This window comes from Bicyclus anynana, chromosome 27 (assembly GCF_947172395.1).
Source record: "Bicyclus anynana chromosome 27, ilBicAnyn1.1, whole genome shotgun sequence".
Classification (NCBI taxonomy): Eukaryota; Metazoa; Arthropoda; class Insecta; order Lepidoptera; family Nymphalidae; genus Bicyclus; species Bicyclus anynana.
Genome location: NC_069109.1, coordinates 5,324,333 through 5,349,988, shown reverse-complemented (window position 1 = coordinate 5,349,988; position 25,656 = coordinate 5,324,333). Strand labels below are relative to the sequence as shown.

Sequence of the window (25,656 nt, the reverse complement as noted above, 5' to 3'; positions counted from 1 at the left end):
AAAAGAAGAGGAAAATTGCTAACAAAAACTATAACCTTTAGAAGTCTGGCTTAATATTTATTGAACTAAATAACCTCTGGATCTACTGATTGACTTCCAAATTCTTTTACCATGTTATTTGTGAGTTTCATAGGCATATTTTTATCCTCCTATTCTCACCAAAACGGGAACTACGCGGGTGAAACCGGGGGGCGTCAGCTAGTTATGTATATAAATTCTGTAGGATTTTAAATAATTTTAACAGTTGTAAACAATTTCCAGGAGAAATACTTTATACTTATATACATAATACTAATTTACTTAATTTTACCTTACAGGTCAATTATTATGCTTCGGACGTCTTCAGTTACAGAGGTACACTGTACACTGCCTTTTACTTGGGAAAATGAAGTCATACGAAGATCTTAGTTATAGTGTTCCACAATTATGTTAACATAACTCTCTTACATACTTATAACATAAGCCTCTCTGGTTCAGTGGTTACCCTATGTGGTCACGAGGTCCGGGGTTATATAAGATACTGAGCTTTTCATCTAAGAAATTTTGACTTATAATTCTCAGTCCTTAGTTGGGAATTTAGTGGTGTTACACCCTGTGCCTCAGAGCATGTTAACCTGTCCCGGACAAGGCCACGTCCCGTAAATAATGGATAAAACGCAAATGGTAGATACGCCACCTAATTCTACAATTCTACGTTTTATACTAATTTACTACCCTCTATAAGTGTACAAGTTTTTAAAATAATGGTTTTTTCGATTCAAAATTAGATTTCATCATTTTTTACCGGACAATGTGTTTTAAATCGGGTCCTAATGAAAGAAAAATAATTATTACACAAAAAATAGTCAAATTAGTTATAGATAATAAGGTGGTGTATCTTTCATATTAGTCTGATCTACATGTGCTCTTTAGTATAAAAAAAAAGTTCTCCATCTCCTATAAAAATGGTTGAGGTGTCATTCGATTCGGAATTGAATATACATAGTTTTTGAAAAATTTGAAGGCCCGCTCACTAAAATTGCAAAAGTTATAAATAATTCACTAAAAATGAAAAAGGGGTTCAAGCATTTTTATAGGAGACAGAACTTTTTTTTACTAAAGAGCAGTGACCACATTCCATCCAGTTTAAATGCGTTATATCCATTAATTACGCGACATCTGTCATATATTTTGTGAAGTAGTCATATAATTTTGTAACTGTACAATTTGGTATTTTGCATCCATCCATCTGCATGGAAATGTTTACATTTTTATTAAAGAAATAAATAAAAGATTTTGCCTTTTTTTTTATCATACAAAAGAAAAAGTCTAGTAACAATATAAATAATCGAGATAAACGAAACCGGCATATCAGAAGACCGGTAACATTTTGCGGTTATATGGGATAACCACAAATAGTACGGCATAACCTACTTTCACAAATCAATTTAACTACGGAATAAACCTACGACCCCTTCCAACCATTTTCAAATTACTACAAGCATTTCCGTTTCCGCCGTGTAGGCACATTCTACATATACATAGAATAGAAAGAGAAGGCAAAGGGATTTTTAATGAAGATTTGCCTTGTATGAGAGAGATAAAGGATAAATTTATGAATGAAATTTGTGGTTATATGATTTTAAAATTATGAATGAAATTCAAATTTCTCAAATGTGCTAAGCAGTTTCTATGAAGTAAGCTGTCTGTATCTTTTTAGCCGTTTGTGACTCAAATTAGCTAGAACTCTAGTTCACAGATAAATGAAATAGAGATCTATCATCTGATCTGTGACTGTTGTATTCTGTGGTTGTGTCTAATTTTTATTTTTTTAACTCGTCACGTCACGGACGTCAAATAAAAGTATCATAATCAAAGATTACAGTGTAATAATGGAAATTAACTCAATTGTCCCGCACTCCCCACTGTCGTTACTCCTCTTCCTATTTGCTAGATAGCTTCTTGAAATTTAATAGCCTCCCTCATCCTATATCAAAATTCCAATGTAACCCACTTTTTTCCACCTCATATAAAGCTCTATTATATAACCCTCCTATCATCACAGATCTTGGCCTAGTTAAAGGAGCCCCAGATACTAGCATTAAATTTCAAGCCATTATTAATCAAAATTGGTCAAATCATCTGCATATTTATTCTGATGCATCAAAGTTATCCCCAGATGGATGCGTTGGTGCTGCCTGTTGGGTTCCCAGGTATAAGATAATATTAAAATTCAAATGTCCTCCCGAGTCTTCTGTGTTCACAGGAGAAGCCACTGCTATATTGGAAGCAGTCCTGTTTGCACAGTCCCATAACATTCAACAGACGGTTATTTTTACAGACTCATTAAGTTGTTTATTGTCCATTAAAGAAAACCCATTCAAAAGCAAATCAAGGTTTCACATAATCTTAAAGATCAGGCAAGCTCTGCTGTCAAGTTATCAAAGAGGACTATCCATCTTGCTTGTTTGGATCCCAAGCCACTCCGGAATCCCTGGAAATGAGACTGCCGATTCATGTGCAAAAGCTGCCGTGATTACTGGCTCCCTTGAGTATTTTGAAAATTCTTCGCAAGACTTGACTGCCCTGGCTAAAACTTATCTGGATAGATCTTGGGAGTCCTTCTGGAATGAATCAAAATTGGTGAAAGGCAAACATTATTCATCTATCCAACCAAATATACCAAGACGTCCCTGGTTTTTCTTTCAAAAAATGACTGAACGTTGGGTTCTTACAACTATTTCTCGTTTGCGTCTTGGTCACTCATGTACACCTGTGCATCTAAACAAGCTCCGGATTAGGGATAACTCTATCTGTGAGTGTGGTTTGGATGAAGGCACTGTTACTCATCTCCTTTTTAACTGTCCCAGACTTCTTCATCCTCTCTATGACATTCTTCCCCCAAAAGTCCCTCGTCCTTTAAGTGTTAAATGTTTGTTAATGTTTGTGTTTAGTCCATATTGTAGATTTTTATGTAAATATGTAGAATGTAATAAGATTAAATTGTAATATATGTTTATACTATGTAAATTATTTTAAATATTTTGTTAATATTAATATATGTTATTTGTGTTGTTATAGGTTAGGAACTAACAAAAATATTATGTAATAGTAACTATCTAGTAGATTCTCAAAATTGAACTTGTCAGCTCTCACTGAACAATCTCCTTCGTGCCTTCTCCATCTACTCGACACTGGCGAGATAAACCGTGCCCAGTTGGCACAAATGAAAGCCATTAAGAAGAATTGAATTGAATAATGGAAATATTATTTCTATAATTATGTCAGATTTCAGAATAAAATAAATTAAAAGATCGTATAAATAAAATTTAAAAAGCATAGCCATACTGTGGGGGGCGAATTATCAATATCATACTGCAGAAAGTAAAGTTTTACCATTGCCATTGTAACTGTATAAATAATATCTGCTCATAGTTGCTGCTGAATAAAGAGCAATATTGTTGGAGGAAATCTCTAATCTTGGCTCAACAGAAACAACAACAAAAATGCAGTGCTGCGTGCCGTTCTGTGCAAATACTTCAGACAATGTGTCAACATCTGAGGGAACAGGAATCACCTTTCACAAGTGAGACAAAGTATTTTTCTACTCCTCATTTAATTTCAATATGAAACCTCAAACCATATCACAAAGCTATTCATTCCTACAGTTTGTTTGGTAACATGCAACAATGTTTATTTTTTAATTTTGAAATAGTTCATAATCATAGATCATTTATTGCCAGAATGTGGTCTTAAACAGAGTTTGTTACATTTTAATGTATAAAAACAATCTGCCTCATAGGCGTGCAATATAACTAAAAAAAATTATTATAATGTACTCGGCACATTATAATAATTTTTTTTAGTTATATTATAATAAATGTCAATGTATTACAATGTCATTTCATAAATTAAAGTCAATGAACAAAAATAATAAAATAAGATTAAACCAAGGGTAATACTGTCAAAACATTAGGTATTCATTTACATTTATTGATACAAAATAATTTGTCATTTAAGGAACTCTACTACTGTGTAATATCCTTTATCTAAGAGTATTTTGACCACTCTTCCTAAGAATTGCATAGCATCTAACCCTTTCAAACTCTTCTACCTTTTCATTTTTTAAACTTCCAAAAATTCAGGCTTCCTTATAAGAGCTATTAAGCTATGGAATGCACTCCCAGTCGACATTCGGAAATCCAAATCCCTTGACATGTTTAAAAAATCCATTAAGACATATTATCTTAGTCACTAGTTACATATTTTATTTTATTAGAATATTTAGCATACAACAATGATATATTATATATATTAGTTTATTTTATGATATTTATAATTATTATATAGGTAATTTATGTATTATGGTTTATGTATTAGTGTGTAGTTATTTGTATGTATGTATAATGTACATTATTATTACGTACACACCACCTACAGTTGTCCTAATAAGTTCCTAAGCCTAAGGTTGCCTGGAAGAGATCGCTACTAAGCGATAAGGCCGCCTTTTGTATTCTACTTTTTCTTATGTTTCTGTTTTGCTTGTTTTCTTTTATTTTTGTGGTGTACAAATAAAGAGTATTAAATAAAATAAAAATAAATAAGAGACAAATCATCATTACAAAAATCAAGGAGGCCATTCCCAACACCAAATAAATTATTTGGTTGTGTATATCCAGGTTACCCAGTGAACAAAATCTCCGTGCTGTTTGGCTCAGAGCCCTCAGCATACAAGACCATCACCTGCCCGACCCTGCTGTGGTCTGCTCACTGCATTTTGTAGATGAAGACTTTTATGCAACAAATAGTAGTGTAAGGCAGATTCGCTCTGATGCCATACCTTCAACAGTGCAGGTCAGTTTATTGAATGTTCATCATCCATCATCATCATCAACCCAAATTTGGCTCACTGCTGAGCTTAGTTAGTGAACTTAGTCTTAGTCCACCACATTGGCCCAATGTGGATTGGCAGACATGTAGAGAATTAAGATAATTCTCAGATATGTTGGGTTTCCTCATATTGTTTTTTGTTCACTGTTTGAGACAGGTCATATTTAATTTCTTTAAATGCATATACTGAAACTGACATGATGCATATAACTAAAAAGTTGGAGGTGCGTGGCCGGACCAGATTCCAACCTCTACACTCTGGAGTTGGAGGCAGAGGTCATATCTACTGGGTTGTCATGATGTTAGCTATTGTGTCTTCAATTCAATTCAATTTTTGATTTTATGGCTTGCTGGTGGACCAACTGCTACTAACAGAATACAGGCAGTTCCATAATGAATGCCTTAAACATGCCAAATCTATCATCTTATATAATCTATCATACTTCAATCAATCAATCAAAGCCTTTATTACTTCTTAACAACAAATTACATAGTTATTTTAAGGTTATTTATCCTATACTATTTGTGTTAGTGTATTAGTTTATTAATATTTAACAAAATTGCGTGTACATTTTTTTTACAATTGTTTGTTCTGAAATAAGTGTTAGAAGGTTATAATTGTTACGTATGTTAGTATAGTACTTAATATTTATGTTAAGAATCCCTCAATGGGTATAGGCCTCCTCCAGCTGATACATTTTATTCTTTTGTATGTAGAAAAATAATTTGTTAATTATGTAGGTTTAATGTTGCTACCATGTGAAAGAAGTATGAGTATGTCTATCATACTTATGGTTTGTAAATTATAACACTTGTGGTCTGAGCTTCAAATCCTCTCCTTTAAGAGGACAATGATGATGGATGATGATGATGATGATGATGATGATGATGATGATGGTGATAACTTCTTACCATCCATTAATGAAGTACCTCAAGGAAAGTAAACTGCACTTGTTTCAGATCAAATCAGAATCTGTAGTAGATGTTGCAACACTTGTGCTGAAGCGTGAAGACAGTTCTGACTGCATGTCAAATGCTGGTAACTCAGAATTGGTACATGAAGATGACAATCAGAGAGACAAATCCAACAATGACTGTGTATCTGAAGATGAATACTCTGATGTGAGCATAAAGTTGGAATCAATGCTAGTTGATGAAGCAGTAGCCGAACATGTGACCGAGTCAGAGACTTACATAAAGATTGAATGTGCTATCTTTGAGTGTACATTATGTTATGAAGACTTTGTGCAAGAAGATGCATACAAGGAACATATGATCATGCATCTCCAGGTGAGACTGTAGCCCACTTCATGGTGGTGCTATGTGACCTCTATGTATCTAACATACTTCCTCTGTGGATGGACAGACATGTTGTGACTGAGTTTTGTATTTGACAGAACGCTGCATGTGATGCATCACAAGTGTGCGAGCCTCGTGCAGCTGTGAGCCGCAGCTGTGACTCACTCGTGCTGCAGAACAAGTCAGTATACAACGACACTAGTGTCATAACACTGCTTGCATGCAAGCATGCAACGTATGACAGCTTCGTGTAGAGCGCAAGCAAACTCACATTCTGCTGCAATGTTTCACAGGACAGGAAGTCAGAGGCTGAATGATGCCCCTCCCCCGGCTGCAGGCTGCGCTCAGGCGACAGGTGAGACAACTGCACTTGGTTGTGATTCTCTCTTTGCTATGGTTTAAACTATGAGCTATATTATAAAAAGGGAAGCTCTTGCTTATTTCATAATGACCTTTTGCATCATTCATGTATTATTATATAAACAGGATGTGTGAGGAATCTTTGTCATTGTCATGTCATCAATGTTAAAATAAAGACTCAAAGCATACATCATACATTGTATTAGCTATTTTGAAGAATAGAATATCAGCTAGCACCTCATCCTTTTACATTTAAATTAGCTTCATTTCCCCTCAACAGTCATGTACATGTTATGTGTAAATTGATAATTGATAAGAAGAGTGTATTGTTTCAGTCGCTCCACTGTCCGCGAGACTTGCGGCAATCAACAACAAAGTGCAGGCAACTGAAGAAGTAGGTGCGACCTGGAAAAGTGAACAAATCCTTGAGACTGACATTGATGAACTGGACAACCAGTTGCCTCAAAGCAATGCCAACACATTGTCTATGTACGACATAAATAGATTAACAAATTGTGTAGTACGTTTATGTGATATTTACAAGAAACCCAAGAAAACTGTACTAGATAAGAATCCACGCGTGAAAAGCCACACTGGTGCGAAGCCTCATTCTTGTGAGACATGCAATTATAAAACTGCATACAAAAGTCATTTAGTAAATCATAGAAGAACCCACACTGGTGAGAAGCCTTACTCTTGTGAGACATGCGATTTTAAAACTGCTTACCAATGTCATTTAGTGAGTCATAGAAGAACCCACACTGGTGAGAAGCCTTATTCCTGTGAGACATGCAATTTTAAATGTTTACGAAAAAGGGATTTATTAGTACATAAAAGAACCCACACTGGTGAGAAGCCTTATTCCTGTAAGACATGCAATTTTAAAACTGCGCGGAAAAGTTACTTAATTATACATGAAAGATATCACACTGGTGAGAAGCCTTATTCTTGTGAAATGTGCAATTTTAAAGCTGCACAGAAAAGTCACATAATTTTACACAAAAGAAACCACTCCAGTGAAAAGCCTTATTCTTGTGACATATGCAATTATAAAACAGCAGATAAAAGTTATTTAACATATCACATGAAAACGCACACTGGCGAAAAGCCTTTTTCTTGTGAGACATGCAATTATAAATGTGCTCAGAAAAGTCATTTAAAAAGACATAATAGAACCCACACTGGTGAGAAGCCTTATTTTTGTGATATATGCAATTATAAAACTGCAAAAAAAGATAGTTTAATAAGTCACATGAAAACGCACACTGGCAATAAGCCGTACTCTTGTAAACACACTGGCGAAAAGCCTTTTTCTTGTGAGACATGCAATTATAAATGTGCTCTGAAAAGTAATTTAAAAATACATAATAGAACCCACACTGGTGAAAAGCCATTATCGTGAAAGAGAAGCAATGCTGTGAATGATACTGATGGTATACAAAACAATGTATGTCTTAATCTTTCTCCCACATGTGTCAAGTACTTGGGCTTCAAGCAAAGTAGCCGTTATAGAACTTTGTGCTTAGCAACACATTCCATTTAGCATACATTCATTTTTAACCGACTTCAAAAAGGAGGAGGTTCTCAATTCGGTTGGTATTTTTTTTTTTTATGTATGTACACCGATTACTCAAAGACGCCTGGACCGATTTCAAAAATTCTTTTTTTGTTTGAATCGGTCCCCATTTGGTCCCATTGCCATCATGTCAAGATCTGATGATGGAATCCTGGAGAAATTGAGAGGAACTTTCGAAAATTATATGGATGTCTAGTGTGTTCGTAAACTTTTCTATTTAGTACTTTTAAGCACTACAATTTCATGAAGGTTTAAAATCGATCTGATGATGGAGCCATAAAAAAGACGAGGGAACTCTTTGGCGATTTACAGCAGTTACCTTGTGTTTGGGCTTGATTAATTTGTATTAATGAGAACTTTCCACTAGGATAGGTTGTGACTGTCATTTAGGGGTTTGGTGATGAAGACCAAGGACAAATTAAGGGATCTCCTTAACAGTTTACAGTAACTACCTTGTGCTTGTGCTTGATTAATTTGTATTGCTGAGAATTTTGTACCTTTTGGGTTGTGACAGTCATTAGGGGTCTGATGTATTCGTTTGAGATGAAATTTACACTAAAAATGGAAATATAATAAAAATTTTAATAAAAAAAATACAACCGACTTCAAAACCTAAAAACGTACCCACTAAACTAAAAAGCGAAAAATAACATCATAATATGTTATACCTGCTGATCAGTATGAAGGCGGTGCTTAGCCGGTGTTGTTTTATTTTAAGCCATTTCTGACAGGACCACATGAAACAACACTGTCTGCAAAATCTAAATATACAAGATATTCTCACATGGCTTGAATTAATACATCACCGCTTACTTATGGTTTGTATATTTTACAAAAATATTTACAAAAACCCGCCAAGTGCATGTTGGGCCACGCGCAGTGTAAGGTTCTGTATGTTAGCATTTTAACTACAAGTATCTATCCAACGATACCCCACTCTATAGTATAGACCAGTGATTCCCAAAGTGGTTTATATCGACCCCTAGGGGTCTATGACAACCTGCAAGGGGTCTATGTCAGCGAAAAAAAATTTGGGGTCCATGAAATTAAATTTTTTTTTTTTTGTGTTCCAATTTTAACTGCAATCAATTTTACAACTTTAATCAGATGTGGTGTGAGGCTGTTAAAATGAAAATGGGGGTCAACTATTTACTTACCACATCATACTATCTTATATCTTTAGTATCAAAGCATCAGTTTCATCCTTCTCACTAAAAATATGGACATATTGCTTATGTTATTTTATTTATAGTTTATTTATTTATAATGTTACGTATATTTTACATAACAGATACAAAACTTGATTTTGAGTAGTTTTAATTTAAATTCAATAAAATGTATAAATTAACATGTCTTTTTATTTTAAGTTTTTAACACTAAACTTCACTACAGTTACAAAACAGGAAATTAATGTCAGATGTCAGGTAAGTAGGGGGTCTACCCATAGATTTACGATTCGGTACAAGTACCTAAGAAAAACATGGCAAGGGGTCTACGACACAAAAAAGTTTGGGGAACTCTGGTATAGACGAAGAATAACATTCTTAACTTTGCATGTAGGGAAGAATTTGTATTTTTACCATTTCATAGACGTGATTAATAACATCCAACGTGGTCAATAGGCTAGTTGACAGCTTTTTCTAAATGGTATTTAACTGCTCATTAATGTTCTGCTAAATTATTTAAAAATATATCATTTTTTTTTAAGACGCAATTACCTCTCAGAATACAGTAAATCACCAGAAGGGGTGATCGCGCAAAGAAGTGAAGCCATTTAAACTACACTACCTAAGAATAAGTACACTACCAAGCGATTAGTCACTCTGTGTATTTTTAACGAAATCGGCCCAATAATAAATAAAATCAAATATTGCGTCCAATTTTTAAATTTTGGCAGTAAAGTTATGGGTTTGTCATTTAATTTTGAAATTATAGTGTAGATAAATAATAATTACATTAATTTTCCGAGCACTTGCTTGGAAAATTCTTACTGACTCTTAGCAGTAGGAACTGTTTTCTAGTGTTAGTTTTAACTTTTGTCAATAAATAATTTTAAACTTGATACTGATTTTTATTTTCATTCCATTATTTTTATTTACCCTATAAATTAACATGATAAACTGTACCTACACTTATTCTTTTGCCTCTAACCTCTAACGTTATAAAATTTTAACAAAAAAATAGGGAAAATTTAACAGCGCAATGAACTCGCTACATTACGCGGGTGGGAAGTGTGGAAAAAATACGTGATATTTAAATTAAGTTTTATAAGTAATCCTTAACTTTTATTAATTGATTACGATATATTTCTGACCACTATTCCATGTATTAAAACGAAATTAATATTAATATGTACATAATAATAGAAGCTGTGTATTAGTATGATACGCGTATGGCCCAAGGTAGGTCGCGAACGCATACTGTATACAACCATTTTTTGTATCTGTACCTACCCTATGACCGATTTGCAGGGGTTTATATACCGTAAATTATAGTGTTTGGAGACAAAAAGGATTGATTTTCTAGATCGGCCGGCAGAGTAGCACTGGCACACAGGGAGCTTAAGATCTTCCTAAATCCATAACTTCTGTAAATTGTCTGCCGCACAATTTCCCTAAATCCTAGTATATTTTATCTATGCTAAAACCTCAAAAGTCTCAATCATAGACTTAGAACAAGACTTAGTTATAAATCTATGGTCTCAATAATATCAAGACTCAAATTAGCTAGAACTCTAGTTCACAGATAAATGAAATAGAGATCTGTCATCTGATCTGTGACTGTTGTATTCTGTGGTTGTGTCTAATTTTTATTTTTTTAACTCGTCACGTCACGGACGTCAAATAAAAGTATCATAATATTATTTCTATCTATAATTATGTCAGATTTCAGAATAAAATAAATTAAAAGATCGTATAAATAAAATTTAAAAAGCATAGCCGTACTGTGGGGGGCGAATTATCAATATCATACTGCAGAAAGTAAAGTTTTACCATTGCCATTGTAACTGTATAAATAATATCTGCTCATAGTTGCTGCTGAATAAAGAGCAATATTGTTGGAGGAAATCTCTAATCTTGGCTCAACTGAAACAACAACAAAAATGCAGTGTTGCGTGCCGTTCTGTGTAAATACTTCAGACAATGCGTCAACATCTGAGGGAACAGGAATCACCTTTCACAAGTGAGACAAAGTATTTTTCTACTCCTCATTTCATTTCAATATAAAACCTCAAACCATATCACAAAGCTATTCATTCCTACAGTTTGTTTGGTAACATGCAACAATGTTTATTTTTTAATTTTGAAATAGTTCATAATCATAGATCATTTATTGGCAGAATGTGGTCTTAAACAGAGTTTGTTACATTTTAATGTATAAAAACAATCTGCCTTATAGGCGTGCAAGCCGAGTACATTATAATAATTTTTATTAGTTATATCATAATAAATGTCAATGTATTACAATGTAATTTCATAAATTAAAGTCAATGAAGAGAAAGAATAAAACAAGATTAAACCAAGGGTAATATTGTCAAAACGTTAGGTATTCATTTACATTTATTGATACAAAATAATTTGTCATTTAAGGAACTCTGCTACTGTGTAATATCCTTTATCTAAGAGTATTTTGACCACTCTTCCTAAGAATTGCATAGCATCTAACCCTTTCAAACTCTTCTACCTTTTCATTTTTTAAACTTCCAAAAATTCAGGCTTCCTTATAAGAGCTATTAAGCTATGGAATGCACTCCCAGTCGACATTCGGAAATCCAAATCCCTTGACATGTTTAAAAAATCCATTAAGACATATTATCTTAGTCACTAGTTACATATTTTATTTTATTAGAATATTTATCATACAACAATGATATATTATATATATTAGTTTATTTTATGATATTTATAATTATTATATAGGTAATTTATGTATTATGGTTTATGTATTAGTGTGTAGTTATTTGTATGTATGTATAATGTACATTATTATTACGTACACACCACCTACAGTTGTTCTAATAAGTTCCTAAGCCTAAGGTTGCCTGGAAGAGATCGCTACTAAGCGATAAGGCTGCCTTTTGTATTCTACTTTTTCTTATGTTTCTGTTTTGCTTGTTTTCTTTTATTTTTGTGGTGTACAAATAAAGAGTATTAAATAAAATAAAAATAAATAAGAGACAAATCATCATTACAAAAATCAAGGAGGCCATTCCCAACACCAAATAAATTATTTGGTTGTGTATATCCAGGTTACCCAGTGAACAAAATCTCCGTGCTGTTTGGCTCAGAGCCCTCAGCATACAAGACCATCACCTGGCCGACCCTGCTGTGGTCTGCTCACTGCATTTTGTAGATGAAGACTTTTATGCAACAAAGAGTAGTGTAAGGCAGATTCGCTCTGATGCCATACCTTCAACAGTGCAGGTCAGTTTATTGAATGTTCATCATCCATCATCATCATCAACCCAAATTTGGCTCACTGCTGAGCCCGAGTCTCTTCTCGGATTAAAAGAGTTTAGGCCTTAGTCCACCACACTGGCCCAATGTGGATTGGCAGACATGTAGAGAATTAAGATAATTCTCAGATATGTTGGGTTTCCTCATATTGTTTTTTGTTCACTGTTGGAGGTGTGTGGCCGGACCAGATTCCAATCTCCGGAATTGGAGGCAGAGGTCATATCTACTGGGCTGTCATGATGTTAGCTATTGTGTCTTCAATTTAATTCAATTTTTGATTTTATGGCTTGCTGGTGGACCAACTGCTACTAACAGTATACAGGCAGTTTCATAATGAATGCCTTAAACATGCAAAATATATCATACTTTTGGTAACTTATAACACTTGTGGTCTGAGCTTCAAATCCTCTCCTTTAAGGGGACAATGATGATGATGATGATGATGATGATGATGATGATGATGATGGTGATAACTTCTTACCATCCATTAATGAAGTACCTGAAGGAAAGTAAACTGTACTTGTTTCAGATCAAATCAGAATCTGTAGTAGATGTTGCAACACTTGTGGTGAAGCGTGAAGACAGTTCTGACTGCATGTCAAATGCTGATAACTTGGAATTGGTACATGAAGATGACAATCAGAGAGACAATTCCAACAATGACTGTGTATCTGAAGATAAATTCTCTGACGTGAGTATAAAGTTGGAAACAATGCTAGTTGATGAAGCAGCAGCAGTCACGGATAATGTGACCGAGTCAGAGACTTACATAAAGATTGAATGTGCTATCTTTGAGTGTACATTATGTTATGAAGAATTTGTGCAGGAAGATGCATACAAGGAACATATGATCATGCATCTCCAGGTGAGACTGTACCACTTCATGGTGGTGCTATGTGACCGCTGTGTATCTAACATACTTCCTCTGTAGATGGACAGAGAGATGTTGTGACTGAGTTTTGTATTTGACAGAACGCTGCATGTGATGCATCACAAGTGTGCGAGCCTCGTGCAGCTGTGAGCCGCAGCTGTGACTCACTCGTGTTGCAGAACAAGTCAGTATACAATGACACCAGTGTCATAACACTGCTTGCATGCAAGCATGCAACGTATGACAGCTTCGTGTAGAGCGCTAGCAAACTCACATTCTGTTGCAATGTTTCACAGGACAGGAAGTCCGAGGCTGAATGATGCCCCTCCCCCGGCTGCAGGCTGCGCTCAGGCGACAGGTGAGACAAGAGCACTTGTTTGTGATTCTCTCTTTGCTATGGTTTAAACTATGAGCTATATTGTGAAAAGGAAAGCTCTTGCTTATTTCATAATGACCTTTTGCATCATTCATGTATTATTATATAAACAGGATGTGTGAGGAATCTTTGTCATTTATTGATGTTAAAATAAAGTCTCAAAGTATACATCATACATTGTATTAGATATTTTGAAGAATAGAATATCAGGTAGCACCTCATCCTTTTACATTTAAATTAGCTTCATTTCCCCTCGACATTCATGTACATGTTATGTGTAAATTGATAATTGATAAGAAGAGTGTATTGTTTCAGTCGCTCCACTGTCCGCGAGACTTGCGGCAAACAACAACAAAGTGCAGGCAACTGAAGAAGCAGCTGCGACCTGGAAAAGTGAACAAATCCTTGAGACTAACATTGACGAACTGGACAACCAGTTGTCTCAAAGCAACGCCAACACATCGTCTATGTACGACATAAATAGATTAACAAATTGTGTAGTACAGTTATGTGATATTTACAAGAAACCCAAGAAAACTGTACTAGATAAGAATCCACACGTGAAAAGCCACACTGGTGCGAAGCCTCATTCTTGTGAGACATGCAATTATAAAACTGCATACAAAAGTCATTTAGTAAATCATAGAAGAACCCACACTGGTGAGAAGCCTTACTCTTGTGAGACATGCGATTTTAAAACTGCTTACCAATGTCATTTAGTGAGTCATAGAAGAACCCACACTGGTGAGAAGCCTTATTCCTGTGAGACATGCAATTTTAAATGTTTACGAAAAAGGGATTTATTAGTACATAAAAGAACCCACACTGGTGAGAAGCCTTATTCCTGTAAGACATGCAATTTTAAAACTGCGCGGAAAAGTTACTTAATAATACATGAAAGATATCACACTGGTGAGAAGCCTTATTCTTGTGAAATGTGCAATTTTAAAGCTGCACAGAAAAGTCACATAATTTTACACAAAAGAAACCACTCCAGTGAAAAGCCTTATTCTTGTGACATATGCAATTATAAAACAGCAGATAAAAGTTATTTAACATATCACATAAAAACGCACACTGGCGAAAAGCCTTTTTCTTGTGAGACATGCAATTATAAATGTGCTCAGAAAAGTCATTTAAAAAGACATAATAGAACCCACACTGGTGAGAAGCCTTATTTTTGTGATATATGCAATTATAAAACTGCAAAAAAAGATAGTTTAATAAGTCACATGAAAACGCACACTGGCAATAAGCCGTACTCTTGTAAAATGTAAATGTAATTATAAATGTGCACATAAACATAGTTTATTATATCATATGAAAACGCACACTGGCGAAAAGCCTTTTTCTTGTTAGACATGCAATTATAAATGTGTCTGAAAAGTAATTTATAAAGACATAATAGAACCCACACTGGTGAAAAGCCTTTATCGTGAAAGAGAAGCAATGCTGTGAATGATACTGATGGTATACAAAACAATGTATGTCTTAATCTTTCTCCCACATGTGTCAAGTACTTGAGCTTCAAGCAAAGTAGCCGTTATAGAACTTTGTGCTTAGCAACACATTCCATTTAGCATACATTCATTTTTAACCGACTTCAAAAAGGAGGAGGTTCTCAATTCGGTTGGTATATTTTTTTTTTTTATGTATGTACACCGATTACTCAAAGACGCCTGGACCGATTTCAAAAATTCTTTTTTTGTTTGAATCGGTATAGTCCCCATTTGGTCCCATTGCCATCATGTCAAGATCTGATGATGGAATCCTGGAGAAATTGAGAGGAACTTTCGAAAAATATATGGATGTCTAGTGTGTTCGTAAACTTTTCTATTTAGTACTTTTAAGCACTACAATTTCATGAAGGTTTAAAATCGATCTGATGATGGAGCCATAAAAAAGACGAGGAAACTCTTTGGCGATTTACAGCAGTTACCTTGTGTTTGGGCTTGATTAATTTGTATTAATGAGAACTTTCCACTAGGATAGGTTGTGACTGTCATTTAGGGGTTTGGTGATGAAGACCAAGGACAAATTAAGGGATCTCCTTAACAGTTTACAGTAACTACCTTGTGCTTGGGCTTGATTAATTTGTATTGCTGAGAATTTTGTACCAAGATGGGTTGTGACAGTCATTAGGGGTTTTATGTAGTTTGAGATGAAATTTACACTAAAAATGGAAAAATAATAAAAAAAATACAACCGACTTCAAAACCTAAGAACGTACCCACTAAACTAAAAAGCGAAAAATAACATCATAATATGTTCTACCTGCTGATCAGTATGAAGGCGGTGCTTAGCCGGTGTTGTTTTAATTTAAGCCATTTCTGACAGGACCACATGAAACAACACTGTCTGCAAAATCTAAATATATAAGATATTCTCACATGGCTTGAATTAATACATCACCGGCTTAGCACCGCCTTCATACTGATCACATTAGCATTTTAACTACAAGTATCTATCCAACGATACCCCACTCTATAGTATAGACCAGTGATTCCCAAAGTGGTCTATATCGACCCCTAGGGGTCTATGACAACCTGCAAGGGGTCTACGTCAGCGAAAAAAATTTGATTTTGAGTAGTTTTAATTTAAATTCAATTAAATGTATAAATTAACATGTGTTTTTATTTTAAGTTTTTAACACTCAACTTCACTACAGTTACGAAACAGGAAATCAATATCAGGTAAGTAGGGGATTTTACCCAACACGGAAAAACATGACAAGGGGTCTACGACACAAAAAAGTTTGGGGAACTCTGGTATAGACGAAGAAAACATTCTAACTTTGAATGTAGGGCAGAATTGTCTTTTTACCATTTTATAGACGTGATTAATAACATCCAACGTGGTCAATAGGCTAATTGACAGCTTTTTTTAAATGGTCTTAAATTGTTCATTAATGTTCTGCTAAATTAAAAATATATCAATTTTTTTTTAAACGTGATTACCTCTCAGAATACAGTAAATCACCAGAAGGGGTGATCGCGCAAAGAAGTGAAGCCATTTAAACTACACTACCTAAGAATAAGTACACTACCAAGCGATTAGTCACTCTGTGTATGTGACGTTCTATACAAGTGACAAATTTCATTAAAATATGCCATCTTGTGCTATTGCTTTGTGTAAAAATGCTGTTAATTAAAAAAAAAGAAACTGGATGGGATCACATTTTATATGCCAAATTGTAGCACATTCTAATATTCTTAAAATATAATATTGAATTATTTTTACTTAATTAGCTGTCATAGAATCGGATGCGTCCATTTTGTAAGTGTTGCCTATGTAATGGTTTTGATTTTCCCTGCTCTTAATTTCTATTTTATTATATACTAGCGGACTCGGTCAAGCTTCGCTTTGACTTACGCCTACCCCTACCCTACCCATACCCTACCCATGCCCTACTCCTACCCTACCCATACCCTAACCATACACTATCCCTACCCTACCCCTAACCCTATCCTACCCCTACCCTACCCCTAATTTTCTTTGATATAAACCTCACGGAGCCCGAGACCTTTCCAACGAATGCATAACCTTGGAAATCGGTTTGTGCGTTCTTAAGTTATAGCGTCAGGAAGGAAAACCCGACTTATTTTTATATAGTAGAACTAGCGGATGCCCGCGACTTCGTCCGCGTAAAAATTAATGTAAACTTCTCTACCTCTACCTTACCCTGCTCGTAAACCTGCCTAACCCTACCCTACCCTACCCCTACCTTACTCCTACCCTACCGCTAACGCTAACCCTACTCTCCCCCACCTTACCCCTACCCTAACCCTACCCGTAACCTATCCATACCCTATCCTAATCTACCCTTACCCGACCCCTACCCTACCGCTAACCCTAACCCTTCCCTGCCCCTACCTTACCCCTACCCTAAACCTATCCTAATCCTCCCCTACCCTATACCTTCCATATCCTTCCCCTACCTCTACCTTGCCCCTACCCTACACTACCCCTACCCTACACTTTCTCTAAATTACCCCTACCCTACCTCTATCCTACCCCTTCCCTACCCCTATCCTATCCCTACCCTCAGCAAAATTGGTCCAGCCTTTTGTGCGTGGAGCAATGAACAAAAGACTAATTTCCCAAGCGACTTCTATGCTAATACTATAAAGAGGTAAAGTTTGTGTGGTTGTCGGGGGTAATATCTGGATCTACTGGACCGATTTGGAAAATTCTTTTACCAACAGAAAGCTACATTATTTGCGAGTGTAATAGGCTATGTTTGATCCTCATATTCACACGGGAACGGGAACCACGTAATTGAAACCGCGGGACGTCATATAGCGGCATTTTTGCGACTTTCAGAAATTTTGTATTATCTCCGAAACTATACACCGCGCTACGTTATTCGTCTTAAACCAAAATCCCACATAATGTACCCAATGTCTATTATCCATCAGTGTTATTAAAAAAAAAACAAAGTACAATTCAAGGAGTTACAATTGTAATAAACTTTCAAAAATCGATTATTTTAACACATCCTGTATTTTCAAACATCTACCTACCTCCTCGCCGCAGTCACGTCGGCAGCACGTCGGTCCCTTTGAGCTTTGAGGTCTTTCACTTAAACCTATTTCTTTAAATTAAATTTTATTTTATTAACGGGTGTGTCTGTCTAGACCTGTGTCGATCGCGATTGATCGAATCTCTGATACCTGATCAGTACTTGTGCGTGAGCGAGTGACGCGGCCGTCAGCGCCTCAAATAATCTGCAAACGATTTTTGTTCACCACACTAAATTGGAATTGTAACAATTATCTGGATCGAATACTCGTTGGTCAGTCGTACAACATCACTCTACAGAATAGCAACCTAAAATCCGATCAGTTCGGAATTGGGGTTTTGGTCCAGGCCTGGCTGGTGGCTCGTTACCACCCTACCGACAAAGACGTACCGCCAAGCGATTTAGCGTTCCGGTACGATGCCGTGTAAAAACCGAAAGGGGTGTGGATTTTCATCCTCCTCCTAACAAGTTAGCCCGCTTCCATCTTAGACTGCATCATCACTTACCATCAGGTGAGATTGTAGTCAAGGGCTAACTTGTAAAGAATAAAAAAAAAAAAAAAAGAAACTGTAAAGAATCTCAAAGCTTTGAAATGTTACAAATACCAGTAGCGTGCTATATTATAATAAGTTCGTTGTTCTTGTTTGTTTGTGTGTCTGGAATCTCGTGAGGTCCAAGTATTTTGATACTTTTTCCTTTTTGGCCTTTATTATTATTTATAATGAATAAATAATAATAAAGGCCAAAAAGGATCGTCATGTGGAATAGTAATATCAACTATTGTTGACCTATCGACTAGCACTATATTCGTGTGTATTGGCAACAATATACCTGTCAGTGATAATTGTTCGGCACCGTAGAGCAATGCATTGCTATTTTATTTAAATAGATCCAGTAGTTAACAATCAAAATGACTCAATTATTAAAGTTTTACTACAGATTTTATTTTTATGATTCAAGCGACGCTAAAATATCTATTTTTAACGAAATCGGGCCAATAATAAATAATATCAAATATTGCGTCCATTTTTTAAATTTGGGCAGTAAAGTTATGGGTTTGTCATTTAATTTTGAGATTATAGTGTAGATAAATAATAATTACATTAATTTTCCGAGCACTTGCTTGGAAAATTCTTACTGACTCTTAGCAGTAGGAACTGTTTTCTAGTGTTAGTTTTAACTTTTGTCAATAAATAATTTTAAACTTGATTTTATTTTCATTCCATTATTTTTATTTACCCTATAAATTAACATGATAAACTGTACCTACACTTATTCTTTTGCCTCTAACGTTATAAAATTTTAACAAAAAAATAGGGAAAATTTAACAGCGCAATGAACTCGCAACATTACGCGGGTGGGAAGTGTGGAAAAAATACGTGATATTTAAATTAAGTTTTATAAGTAATCCTTAACTTTTGTTAATTGATTACGATATATTTCTGACCACTATTCCATGTATTAAACGAAATTAATATTAATATGTACATAATAATAGAAGCTGTGTATTAGTATGATACGCGTATGGCCCAAGGTGGGTCGCGAACGCAAACTGTATACGGCCATTTTTTGTATCTGTACCTACCCTATGACCGATTTGCAGGGGTATTTAGACCGTAATTTATGTGTAGTGTTTGGAGACAAAAAGGATTGATTTTCAAGATCGGCAAGCAGAGTAGCACTGGCACACAGGGAGCTTAAGATCTTCCTAAATCCATAACTTCTGTAAATTGTCTGCCGCACAATTACCCTAAATCCTAGTATATTTTATCTATGCTAAAACCTCAAAAATCTCAATAATATCAAGAATCAAATTAGCTAGAACTCTAGTTCACAGATAAATGAAATAGAGATCTGTCATCTGATCTGTGACTGTTGTATTCTGTGGTTGTGTCTAATTTTTATTTTTTTAACTCGTCACGTCACGGACGTCAAATAAAAGTATCTTAATATTATTTCTATAATTATGTCAGATTTCAGAATAAAATAAATTAAAAGATCATAAATAAAATTTAAAAAGCATAGCCGTACTGTGGGGGGCGAATTATCAATATCATACTGCAGAAAGTAAAGTTTTACCATTGCCATTACAACTGTATAAATATCTGCTCATAGTTGCTGCTGAATAAAGAGCAATATTGTTGGAGGAAATCTCTAATCTTGGCTCAACAGAAACAACAACAAAAATGCAGTGTTGCGTGCCGTTCTGTGTAAATACTTCAGACAATGCGTCAACATCTGAGGGAACAGGAATTACCTTTCACAAGTGAGACAAAGTATTTTTCTACTCCTCATTTCATTTCAATATGAAACCTCAAACCATATCACAAAGCTATTCATTCCTACAGTTTGTTTGGTAACATGCAACAATGTTTATTTTTTAATTTTGAAATAGTTCATAATCATAGATCATTTATTGCCAGAATGTGGTCATATACAGATATTGTTACATTTCAATGTTCATACACAATCTGCCTCATAGGCGTGCAAGCCGAGTACTTTAAAATAATTTTTATTTAGTAATATTACAATTGTCAATTATTTACAATGTCATTTCATAAATTAAAGTCAATGAAGAAAAAGAATAAAATAAGATTAAACCAAGGGTAATACTGACAAAACATTAGGTATTCATTTACATTTATTGATATAAAATAATTTGTCATTTAAGGAACTCTGCTACTGTGTAATATCATTTATCTAAGAGTATTTTGACCATTCTAACTAATAATTGGATAGCATCTAATCCTTTCAAACTCTTCTTCCTTTTCTTTTTTTTTAACTTCCAAAAATTCAGGGTTTCTTATAAGAGACAAATCATCATTACAAAAATCGAGGAGGTCAAACCAACACTAATTAAATATTAATTGTATTATTTGGTTGTGTATATCCAGGTTACCCAGTGAAGAAAATCTCCGAGCTGCTTGGCTCAGAGCCCTCGGCATACAAGACCATCGCCTGCCCGACCCTGCTGTGGTCTGCTCACAGCATTTTATAGATGAAGACTTTTATATAACAAAGAGTTGTGTAAGGCAGATTCGCTCTGATGCCATACCTTCAACAGTGCAGGTTAGTTTATTGAATGTTCATCATCCATCATCCTCATCAACCCATATTTAGCTCACTGCTGAGCCCGAGTTTCTTCTCAGAATGAAAGGGAATAGGTCTTAGTCCACAACACTGGTCCAATGTGGATTGGCAGACATGTAGAGAATTAAGATAATTCTCAGGTATATCTCATATTGTTTTTTGTTCACTGTTTGAGACAGGTCATGTTTAATTTCTTTAAATGCATATAACTGAAACTGACATGATGCATATAACTAAAAAGTTGGAGGTAGTGATGGTAATAACTTCTTACCATCCATTAATGAAGTACCTGAAGGAAAGTAAACTGCACTTGTTTCAGATCAAATCTGAATCTGTAGTAGGAGATGTTCCAACACTAGTGCTGAAGCGTGAAGACAGTTCTGACTCCATGTCAAATGCTGATAACTTGGAATTGGTACATAAAGATGACAATCAGAGACACAATTCCAACAATGACTGTGTATCTGAAGATAAATACTCTAACGTGAGCATAAAGTTGGAACCAAGGCCAGTGGAGAAAGAAGATGCTTTTCCTGCAACTGCAGAACACATGGTTGAAATAGAGATTTCCATAAAGAGTGAAAGTACCGTCTTCGGGTGCACATTATGTTATGAAGACTTTGTGCAAGAAGATGCATACAATCAACATATGAACATGCATCTCCAGGTGAGACTGTAGCCCACTTCATGGTGGTGCTATGTGGTCGCTGTGTATCTAACATACTTCCTCTGTGGATGGACAGACATGTTGTGACTGAGTTTTGTATTTGACAGAACGCTGCATGTGATGCATCACAAGTGTGCGAGCCTCGTGCAGCTGTGAGCCGCAGCTGTGACTCACTCGTGCTGCAGAACAAGTCAGTATACAACGACACTAGTGTCACAACACTGCTTGCATGCAAGCATGTAACGTATGACAGCTTCGTGTAGAGCGCTAGCAAACTCACATTCTGCTGCAATGTTTCACAGGACAGGAAGTCAGAGGCTGAATGATGCCCCTCCCCCGGCTGCAGGCTGCGCTCAGACGACAGGTGAGACAAGAGCACTTGTTTATAATTCTGAAAAATTTCTGTACATCCTACAAGTGTCAGCTTGTCAGCTATTTTAAAAGTCCTATTACGAGATAGCATTTTTATATTTACAGAATGAGAGGATTGATTGATAGGGGTGATTCGTGGTCACGACGGAACAGACCGTCGTGACCACGATCCATGCAACTTGGTCGAAATATCGACATTAAAAATCTCGTCGTTTTATTGTGGTATGTACCCGTTTAAATAATATTCATAATGAACAACCACCAAATAAGTTTAAAATCATTAGTTTCATTAAGATTGTGTTGTATTGAGTAGTCGTCTAAATTTGGCTAGGCAGGGAGAACAACACGAGCAGAGAACAGGGAGTGTTGGTCGATCGTCAAGGAATTCCTTAACCCTACATCCTGTAGTCATAAGTTCGGGACTCTGCTCTGCTGAGTTTTTTTCTCTACCACTGAATCCATGGAATGCTAAGATATTCGTCTCATAAAAATGAATCCCTAAATGTGTTGCTAAGCCCAAATCTTAACAATGGCTGAACGAATTTGGCTAATTGTTTTTTTTAGAATATTCCTTGAAGTATGACAGTGGTTTTTACAGAGAGTTTTATTTAGGGGAAGGGTAGGGTGTATATAAGTCAAACCGAAGCTTGGGACCGCTAGCGATTAGTATAAATACGAGGATTCTTTGTTAAAAGACAATTGGTCTTCGAGCTATCGTCAACCAAGCAAAACAATTGGGAGTGAAAAGTGAAATATGTAGAAAACTCGAATATTGTGCCATTTCAAATTTTCTTATCAAGCAAGGAAAATCTGTTGTGTCCATCTATACTAATATTATAAAGCTGAAGAGTTTGTTTGTTTGTTGGATTGAACGCGTAAATTTCAGGAACTACTGGTCCGATTTGAAAAATTCTTTCAGTGTTAGATAGCCCATTTATCGAGGAAGGCTATATGCTATATATTATCCCTTTATTCCTTCGGGAACAGAAACCACGCGGCGTCAGCTAGTAATGATATAAAAGAAAGGAAAATAATTAGATTAGAAATACAAACAGACTTTTGTGTTGAAACATTGATAGTATGTCTATGCTCTTTGAAGTGTCGCCTGACATAGGCCTCCTCTAGCTGCTTCCACTGCACCCTGTCAGCCTGGCCACAACTCTGGTCCAGCAAAGCCCCAGCGTTTTAGGCGGATGTCATCTACCCACCTCTTTGTTAGACGTCCACTTTGTCTGGTACCATCTCTTGGATACCAGAGTGTTATTTGTTTGCTCCGTTATTCGATCATACAGCGTAACATGTGACCTATCCAACGCCATTTCAAGTGGTCAATTCTTTTAAGTACATGGAATTAAAGGCGTATTGTGGGTTTTTCTGACGGCCTCCGTGGCGCAGTGGTATGCGCGGTGGATTTACAAGACGGAGGTCCTGGGTTCGATCCCCGGCTGGGCAGACTGAGATTTTCTTAATTTGTCCATGTCTGGCTGGTGGGAGGCTTCGGCCGTGGCTAGTTACCACCCTACCGGCAAAGACGTACCGCCAAGCGATTTAGCGTTCCGGTAAAGAAGGAATGGTAAGATGCCGTGTAGAAACCGAAACGGGTGTGGATTTTCATCCTCCTCCTAACAATTTAGCCCGCTTTCATCTTAGACTGCATCATCACTTACCATCAGGTGAGATTGTAGTCAAGGACTAACTTGTAAAAAATAAAAAAAAATAAAAAATTCTTTTGATTGTCATTCATATGTTCCTTTTATCATCATTATCAACCAATGGACGTCCACTGCTGGACATAGGCCTCTTGCATGGACTTCCAAGCACCACGATCTCGAACCGCTAGCCTTGTGTGGGCAAACCTCTGGCTCTCGCGCGAATTGATCAGGGGCCCATCAACTAATCAAGTGGGAAACCGGGCATTCGTAATACGTCGCTACACTGCGAAACGAAAGCCTTGCAAGTATTGGTCAGATAGGCAATGAACTACTTACGGTCGAAGGGCCGCCAGTTGACCTAGGTTGGTTGACCCTAGCTGACGGGCGATATGAGAATAATGTAGGTCGAGAATGGTGTATTTCTATGTGTCACCCGTCTGCAGGCCACAGTGATCCTCTTTGAGCCACTATGCGCTTCAATGTCCGGATAATTTTGTCGTCCACTACCGCGGCAAAACTAGTTAGTTATCGAAATTCACACGCGCTTAACTTCGTGAAGTAGGGTACAACTACATGTCTTAACAAAAGGTCACACGGAAAACAAAAAAAACTCCAAAGGGCACGTCCCGCGCGCTAAAACTTTGCAAGCAAGCGCTGGCGCGCGGCACTCTCCGTGTGAGTGTCAGGTGCCCCACGCACACTTTGACAAAATCACAAAAATGTTTCTACTAAACTAAAAAGCGAAAAATAACATCGTACTATGTGCTACATTCTGATCAGCCTGAAGCTTGGTGCCAAGTTAGTGTTGTTAGTACGTCTTTTTTTTTAATCTTTACAAGTTAGCCCTTGACTACAATCTCACCTGATCGTAAGTCGTGTCGTAAGCGACCTTTTTTCGCTATATATATGCTCGAAATGCTCCAACTAATCGGGTACTGTCGTTGCTCAATTCGTTGATTACTCAGCGCCAAGATCTAGATATTTTTGATATAAAACTTCATATATTTATTGATATTGTAAACAGCTGTGAATTTTAATTTTAATTTTATAGAAATATGCAATTTATGTGTTTGTATTGTATAGTGATTATATTGTAATTTGTTTATCTGTTATATTGTTATATTGTAAGTCTGTACTTTGTATGCGTTTTGGCTTAGCTGTAAGCATACTAAGGATATATAATAAATAAATAAATAAATAAGTGATGATGCAATGTAAGATGGAAGCGGGCTAAGTTATTATGAGGAGGATGAAAATTAACACCCCATTCGGTTTCTACACGACGTCGTACCGGAACGCTAATTCGCTTAGCAATACGCCTTTGTCGGTAGGGTGGTAACTAGCCACGGTCAAAGCCTCCCACCAGTCAGTCCTGGACCAATTAAGGAAACCTCAATCGGTCCAGCCGGGTATCGAACCCAGGACCTCCGTCTTGTAAGTCCACTGCGGAGACCGTAAAACGATGTAACAATAGTACGATGAGAAACATTTTTGTGATTTTAAAGTCTGTTGTATTTTTACTTCCTCTTCAAGCAAGTTGGAACG

At 36.1% G+C, this 25,656-nt stretch overlaps 3 protein-coding genes across 7 annotated transcripts in view; all 3 read left to right on the top strand.

Annotated features, from left to right (window-relative positions):
• Positions 1 to 25,656, top strand: part of LOC112055434 (zinc finger protein 271-like) — a 74,929-nt gene that overhangs the window by 43,406 nt on the left and 5,867 nt on the right. For all 4 annotated transcript variants that reach the window (XM_052890196.1, XM_052890199.1, XM_052890195.1 and 1 more), the window contains exon 7: positions 13,729 to 13,790. In XM_052890196.1, coding sequence (XP_052746156.1) covers positions 13,729 to 13,790 — 62 coding nt within the window. The remainder of the gene's footprint in view (positions 1 to 13,728; positions 13,791 to 25,656) is intronic.
• On the top strand, positions 1,759 to 9,455 carry LOC112055437 (zinc finger protein 436-like). The gene is made up of 6 exons (XM_024095554.2): positions 1,759 to 3,565; positions 4,659 to 4,833; positions 5,830 to 6,159; positions 6,267 to 6,349; positions 6,462 to 6,523; positions 6,864 to 9,455. The coding sequence occupies exons 1-6, from the start codon at positions 3,486 to 3,488 to the stop codon at positions 7,928 to 7,930; spliced, it is 1,797 nt and encodes a 598-aa protein (XP_023951322.2). The 5' UTR covers positions 1,759 to 3,485; the 3' UTR covers positions 7,931 to 9,455.
• The window catches only part of LOC128199675 (zinc finger protein 271-like), a 65,325-nt gene continuing 50,600 nt past the window's right edge, over positions 10,932 to 25,656 (top strand). The window contains exons 1-2 of one of the 2 annotated variants that reach the window (XM_052890192.1): positions 10,932 to 11,287; positions 21,225 to 21,399. In XM_052890192.1, coding sequence (XP_052746152.1) covers positions 11,208 to 11,287; positions 21,225 to 21,399 — 255 coding nt within the window. In that variant the 5' untranslated portion in view covers positions 10,932 to 11,207. Of the gene's footprint in view, positions 11,288 to 20,228; positions 20,597 to 21,224; positions 21,400 to 25,656 lie in introns of those variants that run through there. The other variant, XM_052890190.1, reaches the window with a different exon arrangement.